This window comes from Hibiscus syriacus, unplaced genomic scaffold (assembly GCF_006381635.1).
Source record: "Hibiscus syriacus cultivar Baekdansim isolate YM2019G1 unplaced genomic scaffold, ASM638163v2 tig00112383_pilon, whole genome shotgun sequence".
Taxonomy (NCBI): Eukaryota; Viridiplantae; Streptophyta; class Magnoliopsida; order Malvales; family Malvaceae; genus Hibiscus; species Hibiscus syriacus.
In genome coordinates this window covers 57545-70140 of record NW_024063319.1, presented here as the reverse complement: position 1 = coordinate 70140, position 12596 = coordinate 57545, and the positions used below count along the sequence as shown (strand labels likewise).

The 12596-nt window shown below is 36.5% G+C and overlaps 1 protein-coding gene and 2 pseudogenes across 1 annotated transcript; 1 reads left to right on the top strand and 2 right to left on the bottom strand.

The window, feature by feature from the left end:
• Positions 1-427: 427 nt before the first annotated feature.
• LOC120178929 lies at positions 428-3491 on the bottom strand (annotated as a pseudogene).
• Positions 3492-4850: 1359 nt separating this feature from the next.
• LOC120178857 (serine/threonine/tyrosine-protein kinase HT1-like) lies at positions 4851-9931 on the bottom strand. The gene is made up of 3 exons (XM_039184631.1): positions 9107-9931; positions 7213-7664; positions 4851-5073 (listed from the first exon to the last, which is right to left on the bottom strand). The coding sequence occupies exons 1-3, from the start codon at positions 9468-9470 to the stop codon at positions 4852-4854; spliced, it is 1038 nt and encodes a 345-aa protein (XP_039040562.1). The 5' UTR covers positions 9471-9931; the 3' UTR covers position 4851.
• A 653-nt stretch (positions 9932-10584) lies between these two features.
• LOC120178856 lies at positions 10585-11162 on the top strand (annotated as a pseudogene).
• Positions 11163-12596: the final 1434 nt, after the last annotated feature.

Genomic DNA, 12596 nt, shown 5'->3' with positions numbered 1-12596 from the left:
TTACGATCCGTTTTACCAAATTCTAACCCAAAAGCCCCGAATCGAGCCTATTAATCCGAAAATGCTTAGTATTTTTGGCATTTTTTTTTACTTATTTATTTAGAATTTAATTATTGAAAGTAAAAAGAATAATTTTCCCTTTTCAATGTATCTGTGCAGGTCTCTCATGTAACGCAAATGTTTTTTTTTGTTTGTTTGTGGTTTAATATATTGTAAATGTTTTAGATTTGTGAGAATCCAAATTAAATATATTTTAGAAGAATTCCAATGTTTTTTTTTGGTAATGTTTAAATTATTTATCCCGCAGTAGACTTACTACAGAAAAAGTAAATAAATAGCAGGGTAAGTCCTAATGAAAGCAAGAATTGGCTTTATTAATCAAATCCGATTTCAACGGCAAACAATCTTTACTTCACCAGTAATGATCTCAAAGTAATTTGAAAGCAACCTTTAATCAAAATAAAAATTACAATAAATAATTCACTTTTTTTCACCCTCAACCCAACTGACCACCCATTCTTATCAGTATTAGAATCTATCCCCAAGAACTTTCTGTTCTCTCTTTCATATCTTCTTCACTTTAATGGAGCCTATAATACATCATCTTATATATATCACATGAATTCTTGCTTATCGTATTCATACCATGAATCTTTCAGCTTTTGAATTCAGATGAGGGTTGGCATCGAGAAGGGTTTCTAATGATCTGCCTTTTCTACTCTCGCCTCTTCCTGCTTCCTCCAATAGTTCGGCCAACCTTTTCTTCTCGTCGCATACCTCAGAATTCGCAGTCCCCAGTTTTTCCTCTCTCGTCTGAATGACGTACTCCAGTATTTTTATCGCATCATCCAACCTGCGTTAGCATCGTATGTCACAGAATGCAATGAGCATCAGAAAGAAGTTGAATGTGTTCTACATTCATGGATAAAATGGAACAAGCATATCTCTCTTTCTGCATCTTGACGGCTGCATACCTGCCAATTGCATCGTAAGCGCCTGCGAGATTACTATATACGCTGAGTGTATCAGGGTGGTATGGTCCACACTCTTGCTCCAGAATGCTTTTGGCTTCTTCGAACAACTCAACAGCCTCGTTATAGCATAGCGCTGCACGCAGGCCAGCCCCATTTGATTGAAAGCGATTCCAAAGAAGGAAGATTTCCTGTCTCTACATACATGTAGTTTCGCGATGGCGCTTTTTAAGGAGTTGTAAGATTCTGAATAATTGCCCAGCATGTAGTACATTACTCCCATCTGGGCTTCGATTCCAGCTATTGTGCTTTGCTGACCAGGGACATCGTTGTATTTTTAAGGCCTTCTGCAACAACTTGATTGCCTGATCAAGGTCATTCATTGATTCATAGATGGCAGAAACATCAATGAGGCCGCTTGCAATCTCCTCCGGGGGAATCCTGGCATGGGCTTTTCATAAATTCGAAGGGCATTCTCACAGTAAGATGTCGATTCCCTTAATTTCCCTGTCCTGTAATACAAATCGGCCAACCGAACAAAGACTGACCCAACTACCGGATGATTCTCTCCTTTAGTTGTCTTCACAGCTGTAAGTGCTTTCTGATAGGTAAAAACAGCCTCATCATATCGAGACAAAATAAATACGCATCTCCAATGCTGCAATCAACAGAAGCCACATCTTCCTCCTGGCCATTTGCTACCATGGCCATACGGGCTAAAACAAGATGTTCCAAAGCAGCTTCATGATCTCCCTTTGTTTCGCATATGAGACCCATGAGCCTCCTATCTTCTGCCTCTTCGAGAGAAGCCGTTCTACTGTTCTCTCTGTGAATGTCGAGAGCCATTTGACATAGCCTCTGTGCTTCGTCAAATTGCAATGCCTGCATATGAGCTTCAGCCAAATACCGGCAGGTCTCTCCAACTCTAGGATCTGTTTCTCCAAGAACTTGCTTCTGGACTTCTAAACCAGTTCTGTAACAAGTTAGCGAGTTCTCGAGCTGTCCTAGCATAGCATAAGTGTCACCCAACTGCATATAACCAGCAAACTTAGCCAGGGCATGTTCTTGGCCTTCCTCAATCACAGGAATCTCAATCGATTGCTCGAGAAGAGGAATTGCCTCATTGTATTGGCCTAGGCTACAATTTATTGCTGCAGTGACATGTAAACACATGACCTGTTCTAAACTGGGTTTTCCATTGCCACAAAGTTCAAACGATTTTGCTGCTCGGAAAGCTAATTCAAGAGCTTTCTGCAGATTGTCTCCTGAAGACACCAAATCCCTAGCTGTTTGAGTAGAAACGGTCCGAGATCAGGATTAGCTAACCCTGCCTTAGAAGCATCCTCAGATCCATTTTGTAGCTTTGAAACTTTCCCTTTCTTCGCAGGCAAGACTCCTGTGCTTGTTTTCTTTAGGGTCTTTACTTTCCCCTTATCTATGGGAGGTTTTTCGGGTGGAGTTTTCCACTTAACATTGGGTTTTATAGATGCTTCGGAGTTCACTTGTGACCGAGACACTTTATCACCTGAAGAAATGGACCTTAGACCCGTGGATCGGGACTTGTCCAACCGCCCCAACTTCTTACCACTCGATACACTTCCCTTCTTAGAAGATGAACTACTATGAGCATCATCTTCTGGTTTATGCACCTCCTCCTCCCCCTTTTGCATTATCTCAATTTTCCTGATCTCTCCTCCAACAAGATGACGCAATTCCAAATCGATCCTGGACTCTTCACCATATGACCCAGAGCTCTGCCTAGAATATGACTGATCAGAACTCTGCATATCACATACATTCTCATAAAGCTCCTCAATGGAGGTCTCAACCTGAATCATCCCATTGCCAAGGTAATCGGCGCCACGAGGGCTTTGCAGACTCCGTGCCGTGGACTTGTTCAAAATCGAATTCCCTTCTATTTCCTTCATCACAGTCTCTTCTTTAATTTCATCCGTGGGAAGACCTGGCATCATTATGTGCCAAAACCCACAACAGTCCTTCCTAATCTTTTCTCTCCACAAAATGGTTTCAAACACAAACCAATCCCATCAAACGCCAGATCCTAGCAACAGGAATCATAAAAATTTCACAGAATAATCCAATCTGATAGCAACCAACAACACCCAAAAGATAAACCCTTTTTAGCTCATCATTAAAAAGCATATATTCATTAACTCACCAATCAGATCTTCAAGAATCAAATCCACCCAGATATTCATTAACCCATCAACCAATACAGAAAACATAATCATACGAAATCAACATAAATAAACAGGAAACATTTAATATCACAAAATTCTCAATAAAATACCTGCACTTTGACCTGATAGATAATAATAAGAATAACCCAATGAAACAGCCATGAAAGAAGAATAAACCAACAAACAAGATGATATCTTTTCTGGGTTTCACATAGAAAGAGAAATAAAGTTACCTGCTTTGAAGAAGGGAGGGAGTAAGGGAGATCCAGAGAAAGGTAAAAGGGAAAAAAAGGAAATGAAGGTGTAAAGACTACAAAAAAAAATGTGGGGGTAATTTAAATTGGTATCAGGATTAGGATGTCTGATTTTATTATATGATAAAATGGCATTGGTATTGGCATTAAGGCAGTCGGCTTTCTGGCCTGCAACCGCCGACCCGTTTTTGTGTCTACCACGTGGGAAGTTTATAATGGTCCATGGACTTTTCAGTTTTCAGACAAATGCAAAACCCTGTTTTGACTTTTCTTTGTTTGGTTTTTGGTGGAGAGAATGTTGAGACTTTTTCATATGGACAAACTGTCACAATCTTCCTCCTCCTCGTACTCCTCTTCAACTTTACTCACTTCAAACCCTACTTTGGTGAAGTGAACTTGTATCTGTTACTTTCCATGTCAGAAAGTAAGACACTGACACCAACTTCAAAGAGCAGGTTTGATACTTTCTCGGAATTATTTCGAAATGTGTACTTTTTAAGAGATTAAGCAAAATTTGCGGCCCTTTGTCCTAGGGAGAGAATTTATCTAATGTATGTCGGTGGAGAAATTTCAATGAACTTTCCTTGTGAAACAATGCATGATCCAGTTACATGAGTACTACTTGGGATGGACAAAAGGCTTCAATTTGTCCGGTTGTGTTTTGAACTTTTGATTTAATTTTAGGATAAATACACATTTGGTATTTAAACTAATGTATGTGCTCGTAAAGTAATGAAAAAACATGTATATCATAGTCAACCATTAAATTATTAAATAGACACCTTTCAACTTGCAACTACCACTCACCTGGATTTAATTCTTCTTTTTATTTGAAAGAAGAAGAAGAAAGCAATCGATCATGCACTTAACAAAAAAAAACTATGCATCGATCAGTAAAGTAAATGCTTGAATAGCAATAATTAACTTTAATTGTAGAAAATTGAGTGAAAATCAAAATATTTGTGGATATATCATTGATAGTGAGAATGTCAATTGTTATGAAAGAAAAGAGAAAGGAAAAAATTCATAATTTATTACTGTATCATTTAAGCATGTGCTGCTTAAGATAATAGGTGTGGATAATCTGATTTACCCATGAGAATTTAAGATTTTATCATGTTTGGTTCAACAATTTTTTTTAAGTATTGTCGGTATACAAACTCATCAAACGACCTTAACAATAGAAGGAAGTCTTGTTTTCTCTAGAAAATTTAAATTCCAACATCTACAATATGTATATGCATTATCTGCAAGATGTATATACGCCATCGTACTAACATAACATGTTTTTATATATAATGTTTTCTAGGTTGGCAAAAGCACATAAAAGATGGAAGGAAAATAGCCCAGACAAGCTTACAATTACCAATCAAAGTAAAAATTATGGTACACTTAGCATTAGCATCACACACATACGTCTTAGGTTCAAAAGGCAACGTCAATACATTTTGGTAGGCATCTAGGACCTGAAGAAGGTTTATGAGTTTTAAAAAATTCCGGATCCTCTTCGAGAGACTCATCGTAACTTTCCAAAATCAAAACTATCTCATTGAACGGTGGTCTCTTCTCGGGATTGCTTGACCAGCATCGGTTGATGAGATGGCTAAACGCAGGGAGCAACGAGGAGGGTAGCGGCGGTCTTGCATTCTGCATAAATCCCACAAATTATAAGATCAAAATCAATCATTTTACTCTAACATCAAGAGAAAAGAACACCATTCGTCCAACAAACCTGCTCATGAACCTCAGGAAATTCGGGAATGATAACGTTCAGACTCACTATACATGTTAAGTTACAAATTAAGTAATGTAATATGAACTCGAGATGAATAACAAAACAAGTTATGCAGCTACTCAACCAACTCTTATGCCGATGCTTAAAGTTTCGGTATTTATTCAAGTTCTGAAAGCAAACTAAACCGATGCGGTGAAAATCATGGTTCACAAAACATTGTAGGGTCAAAAAGAGCGGAGGCGAAAGAGCAATCTGAGCAATGAGAAATTATAATAGGGTGCTACTATAACAACGAATCGGAAAAGATATACAAAGACCTTTATAACACGGATAAAAGATACTTGCAAAGTCGACATTCGTATCCATACATTGCATGAAGTCCAGAACAAATTAGCACATTAAACCAAGCACAATATATCCACCCAATAAGCCATTTGTTAAACCCAAGCACATTTACAGTCGAGGTTCAGCAACTTAGAAAGGCTGTTATTAGCATTCTCCTGTCTTTACCAACAAAAGAGCACAGAACACACCCTCACTGTTGACACCGGGCAGCATGCCCACTATCCAAGTGGTAGAATAGATAAGATGAAATTGCTGGTTATTGGGGGATTAGAAGTTATGCTCAAAAGAAAAGGAACTGATTTAAAAAAAACCCATGATTGCAACTTGCAACATAATTTTTTCCCCTTCGTTTGTTGAATTGTGATGAAAATAATGATAATGAATTCCGCTTACCAGTCCACACTCAAGAGTACGTGAGCAATCGGGATAAAGTTCTATTTGCCTATTGTTATCACACTTCAATGCCAACTGAAAATTTGATCTTAGATGCTGCATCAATGTCTCCATATCCTTTCACAAATTCTTATAAAAAAATATCCTTTCACAATTATTATCATCACCTAATTATAGGTCTATAGATCAATAATGATCAAATCATTCATAATATAGAATAAGTGTTTACATGTTTCACATATATCACCCCGAAACAATTAATAAAAAGGGGGACACTTTCCTACAAACCTGTTCCACATTCTTTTAGATCATATCCTCTATCAAGTTGCATGATTTCTTTGTAAACTTAAATCGGTTATGGGCCTACTTATATTTATCACTTCATCCAACTTTAAGACTTTAGCATCTAATATTTCATTTCTATTGCCTCAGCATCATGCCATGCCTAGTTATACAACGTTAAGTTTTCGATATGGCTTTAATTGATATCATCTAAGCTTAAAAGAAAAAACCACTTCAACTCTGTTATGATATCATCTAGATTAAAAGCTACAAAAGTTTTTGAAGTAGAGAGCATCATCAAATCAAATCAATTCACATGGAGTAATACTTCAGCATAACATTAGCACTTCCATTATGAGAGAAAGGCTTGGACATCAGTGGAATCTCATATGTACAGAACTAATCACTTAATATGAGTTGGATAACTCCTCAATATAAATTAAATTGGATCATGACTAGTTTTAAAGAATTTAATTCAGAAGTAGAGAACTTAATCAAATCAAAGCAATTCATGTGGAGCATAAGTTCAGCATAATATTAGCACATTAGCACTTACAATATGAGAAAAAGGGAAGGGAGATCGATGGAATCTCATATGTGTAAAGCTGATCACTTGTATATGAATTAGACAACTCCTCAATATAAAAGTTTCTAAAGTGAAGAACTTCATCAAATCAAATCAATTCAAATGGAGCATTAGTTCAGTGTACTATTAGCATTTAGCACATTAGCACTTCCATTAAGAGAGAAGGATAGGGAGATCAGTGGAATCTCATGAGTGTAAAACTAATCACTTATGAGTTTGATAACTCCTCAATATAAATTATATTGGATCATCACTATTCACAATCCAGCTTCCAATTTCAATTTCCTACATAACCGGCAAATAAGAACTAACCCATGACCTTAATTATGGAATAGTACAAGGGAGAGCGGAGCGAGAGAGGAATAAAGAAAAGGCTTCCATGCACCAAAGGTAAAGAATCTTGATAGCATTCAAGACTCATACCAAGAATGAGTAAAGTCTTTACCTTTTGGCAGACTGCAAATGCAGCTTGTTCCGGAGTCATGTTGTCAAATGGTGTTAGAGCTGTTAAAAGCTCCCAGAGGACAATGCCAAAACTGTAAACATCAACTTTCTTTGTATGATGTTTCTCTTTAATCATTTCAGGCGCCATCCACCGATAAGTACCTGTGAATCCCTTTGCGCTACCACACTGAGATTCTAAGCACGAAATGCCAAAATCTGCCACCTTCACACACATATCTTCTCCAAGGAGTAAATTTTCTGATTTGAGATCCCTGTGAAGTATTCCTTGTGAATGAAGATACTGCATCCCACGTGCAATATCAAGAGCTAATTTTAGAACTAAATCATGTGGGACTGAATATGGCTCTTGCTGATGCAGGTACTTTCTTAATGATCCACCCGCAAGATACTTGGTGATTATACAGTAAACAGGAGGCTTCTTGCTGCAACAAACTGATTGGAGGGTCAAGTAAAAATAATTAGTGAACAAATAAGAGAATGGAGCCCCAAGCTTTAAAATATTTGAGACTAGCAGTTGCTCGTCGTGCAGAAAAAGTTCAGCTTATTATACTGTGACTTATGCAGATGATTGATCGCATGCTGATAGGTGGTAAGAGGCACAAGGTCTGCAGGTTTAAGTGATTCAAACTTTCTTTTCATTCTTTTTTGGTTTTGAATATTTCATGATCACCAAGGGGAATAAGGAATGGAGAGAATCTCTTGTTTGTTGTGCGAGGATGTTAAAGAATTTAATTTTTTTCATCTGCTTTCATAAATACAACATATTGCATCCCAAAATTCCCTGAGGAAGCATTAGCAAACAAACTAATAAATAACTCTTTGGGTGTGTTTAGTTGAGTGAAAAGGTGGAGAGATGGAAGAGGAGAATGGAAAAGGGTAAAGAGTTCAAAATTATGCATTTTATCAAAATTTCATTTTCTTTCCTCACGTTTTTTCAACTCTACCAAACAATGAATGGGACAAATTCCCAATCCAAACAATCAAAGCATCTCACCTTCAGAGAAGTTCAAAGTGGGCACAATATCTTGAGAAATGTTTTGTCAGTTTCTAAACAATCAATATAAGATAATAATGTGACACCTATAGGCACAGTCTATTCTTTCCCATTAGGATCATCTCATCAATAGGAACTAATTTATGCTACCTTATGGCAATATCAAGTTATGATGCCAGACTTTTGTAGAAGAAAAGAAGTTATTTATCAAATTATCAAGGCTAGTAACACGGGCAAGTTGAAGAAGTCCACATTGCAACAGTAAGTGAATTAAATGCCACACGTCTCGGATAGGTATGATAAATACTGCTCGATTAATGCCATCTGAAGAGCTAAACAGCGTTCATCCCATTCCCCCAATTCCCGAAACAGAATAAAAGAGGTCAAATGGTAGAGTGAAAAGAAAATGGTCAGAAATTCGATCAGAAGTGAGGCTACTTTGGCAGTATAGTTAAGTATTGATGTTGTTAATTGACTCATTTCAAAGGATAAAGACCTTTTTAAGTAGGAATCTTATAAAGGGAAGTAAGCACATTCTTCCCTTTTCAGGGTAGAGCAGTTTGATTCCCCCAGCTCATTCCCATTCCAAAAAAAAGTTGCTTTCCTACCAGATATGTCATGATCCATTCATTTTCAGCAATCTTTTTCACTAAACACTTGCTTGAATATGATACAATTTATGAAATGTGGTCACAATAAAATCACAAAAGCAAAAAGGCAGAAACTAGATCACCATGTTTCTTTATGCCAAAAACATCACATTCCCCCAAATCCACACCAAAGAAAAATGCATGATTCAAACATTACTATATGCCATGTCATCCCTTCCCGCAAAAAAATATAATGCAGGTAAAAGGGCACCAAAGATATTAGATAGAACTTACAGTGATGATATTGGGATGCCTCAGATGAAAAAGTAAAGCCATCTCAGATATGAACTGCTTCTCAAGAAAGTTGGCTAAATTCTCATCCTCCTCAGGCTGGCTGATGATTTTGATTGCCACGTTCCTTTGCTTATATATCCCTCTGTAAATCCTACTGTGTCTAATTGAAGCGAACTTGTTGCCGATAAGCAACTGTGACATGTCGGCACTCCATTCTTCTTCCCCTTCTCCTTTTATCTCAGCACCAGAGGAAACCAAATACTTGGACCAAGACACCGCTCTTCTGTATTCTCCAAGTGAAAGTCTCCTCTCCGACTTAACATTGTTTGAGATTTGCTTAAACCAGTAAAAATTCTTCATAGGTTTGCACTAAAACTCAAAGAAAATCATCAAATCAGCCCAATGTTGAACTTGAGAAGAAAAAAAGAAGCACGACCCAGATTTTGTAACAAGAAAATGTAAAAAAAAAAAACATGTAACATGAAACCCAATTTGAACAAAAGTAAAACAAGAACAAGAAGAAAAGTTTTGTAGCTAAAAATGAAGCTTTCTCTTGTGTTTGTTCCCCGAATATGATAAAGCAAATCCTTCGTTGTTTTTACAAAATCCCAAAGCCTAAATTCAGAGATCAAATGAAAAGGACAAAGGGGAATCCACACCAGCTGGAATTTCCATCTTTTCTTTTTTGAAAATAAAAGAAACAGAGCTAAATGAATAAAAGTCTTGTTGGTAGACAGATGGAAAAAATGGCTGCCATGGAGACAACTGAAAACTGTTTTGGGTAGAAAAAGCTTTATCCTTTTCTTCAAGGACTCAGAGCGTCAAACGGGTAAGACTATAGACAGTTTTTCTAAAAAGGATCCAACTTTATTAATAGTATCATCAAACTTTTATTTATTAAACAGGAAACATGAAATTATCAAATTATATTATATGATCGCAGTACGGGATTTATTCATAGATTAAATTAAGTATTATATAAATTTATTATGAGGATAATTTTTTTTAATTTAGTGTATCTATTTGTAATATTATAATTTACATCCTTAATTTTATTTAAAAAATTTAATGTATCATTGTGCTAAATTAATTGATTATCAATGAATCATCATGTTATTGATATAGACATTTATTTTTGTTCGAATTTACGAAAATATTTTATTTATTATTATTATATTATTATTTTTAATTATTATTAATTATTATTAATTAATTAATATTATTATATTTATGCAGGCCGACACAATTCAACAACCCAACAAATTAAACCCAGCAGCACTTAACCCATTCAACTCCAACCCCAACCCCACGTATCTCAACTGTTCCTATTCGTGGGGAGTCGGTTGTGCACTCACCTCACGTCTTTTGTGGGGGTGAGGGAGAGATGGACACTTCCTATTTTTAGTGGCTGCTGGGTTATATAATTGGTTGGATATAATAATAAAAAGGGGACCTACGCAAAGGAAAAAAACATAGGGGGCCACGTGAAGGGGGTCTTAGCTATCTTGCATTACTTCTCCACGAAGGAGATCTGATTATTGAGAAAAGGAAGGATTAAAGGAAACTCATGGTGAAAATTTTGGCTGTAACGTACTGCAAGAGAGGCCGTGGTTGATCAGATCAATGGTTGTCCCATCGAGCTTGTTGAGCCGGATATCCTTCGCTTCAAGGCCGTTGAGCCAATCCTTCTCCTCGGCCGTCACCGTTTCGCTGGCGTCGACATAAGGATCAGAGTCAAGGGCGGAGGTCACACTTCTCAGATTTACGCTATCCGCCAAAGCATCGCTAAAGCACTCGTGGCTTTTTACCAGAAGTACGTCGATGAGCAGAGCAAGAAGGAGATTAAGGATATTTTGGTCAGGTACGATAGGACTTGGCTAGTGGCTGATCCCAGGAGGCGCGAGCAGAGGAAGTTCGGTGGAAGAGGTGCTAGGGCAAGATTCGAAAAGAGTTACCGTGGAGGAAGTTTTATGGTTCGTTTTGTTGTTCTTAATGGATTAATATGGTCATGCATGCTTATCCCGAGTTAAGTTTTATAATATGGATTTAAATTAGCACGTGACTTAGAGTTTCAGATTTCTTTTGGAAGTTTGTGTTGCTTGCTTAAATCTATAGATAAATGTTTCAGACTGCTGCTCTTTCGCATTTATTGTCTGGTTTTTAATCATAATTGGGGATTGTTTAAAGCAGTTTTATCTTGATAATTATATATTGCTTTAGTACAGTGGAAATAGCTTTGAGATGTGTTGTAAACCCTAGGTTTGCTTCCATATGCATTTTGGTATGTTAACATTTGCCGCTGTTTCTGAGTCTTGCTATACATATTCAGGACATGAAGCATCTTGTTCATCTTGTATATAGCTTCTATGCATACTCTTTTATGGTCACAGTGATGATAAATGTTCGGAAACAAAGCTGAAGTTGGGAAGGGAGAGAATAATCTATTTGAAGTTCGACTTATTTCAGATTCCATTCGAATGCATTAACTTCGTGATTTGGCTCACCACTACAACTCAAAATCTCTCCACTATATTTTCTTTTCCCGCTTATCTTTCCATCACTTTCTATTTGCCTTTCTAATCTTTCCATGCATTCTTGAATACACGTGGAGAGACCTGGCGCAAGCATCATGTGGAAGGTGTCACTATATGCATTATTAAAGGATTAATCCATATGTATATCATATTTAATTTAATCCTTTTTATTTTAACGGTTAAATTATATATTTTTTAATTTCTATTTGATATTTCTTTTATTTTATCACCTAACATCTTTTTGACTTTTTCAGTAGCAATTTCAATCGATCAAAGGTAGACAATTCAAAATTAATTTTTAAATTTCGATTTATTTTCACAATTAAAGACAACCGACAAATTAATTGGTACCGAAAGGGCGGTTCAAGGGTGCTAATCCTTCTTTGACCGTAACCGACTCCCGAACCCTACATATTTCTGGTAAAACACAGATCAGGTAAGATGTTGTCCGATCTACCTAAATATTTTTAAAGTTAGAACCGTCTTTCGGTTGGCCACCGAGTTGGGCTTCGACTTAGGAAAATGGATTAGGAGTCGTTACCGATCTTTTATTTTAAAACAAATGGGTAGATCGGATACCTTATTACTTACCTGATCCGTGTCTTACTAAAGATGTGTCGAATTCGGGAGTCGGTTACATTCAAGGAAGGGTTAGCACCCTTGAACTGCCCTTTCGGTACTACGTAATTTCCATTTGTCTTATGTTAAGAAAATTGAAAGTTAAATTAAAAGGTAAAATATCGATCCAAATTACTTACCTCTGATTGATTGAAAATGTGCTCTTTAAAAGTCAAAATATGTGTTAGAAGAAATAAATAAATAATAAAGAAAGTAAAACGAATGAAATAAGGAAAGTAATAAAAAATAAATAAGATAAAAATAAACTAAATATAAAAATGAATAGAATAAATAAAATAAATAAAATGAAGAAAAATAATAATACTAATATATA

Coding starts and splice junctions, on each gene's coding strand:
- LOC120178857 (XM_039184631.1), bottom strand. CDS start 9,470: ATGAAGAATTTTTACTGGTTTAAGCAAATCTCAAACAATGTTAAGTCG. Junction 7,665..9,106: donor TCCCAATATCATCACTGTAA/GTTCTATCTAAT, acceptor CCCTCCAATCAG/TTTGTTGCAGCAAGAAGCCT. Junction 5,074..7,212: donor CATTTGCAGTCTGCCAAAAG/GTAAAGACTTTA, acceptor GGATTTATGCAG/AATGCAAGACCGCCGCTACC.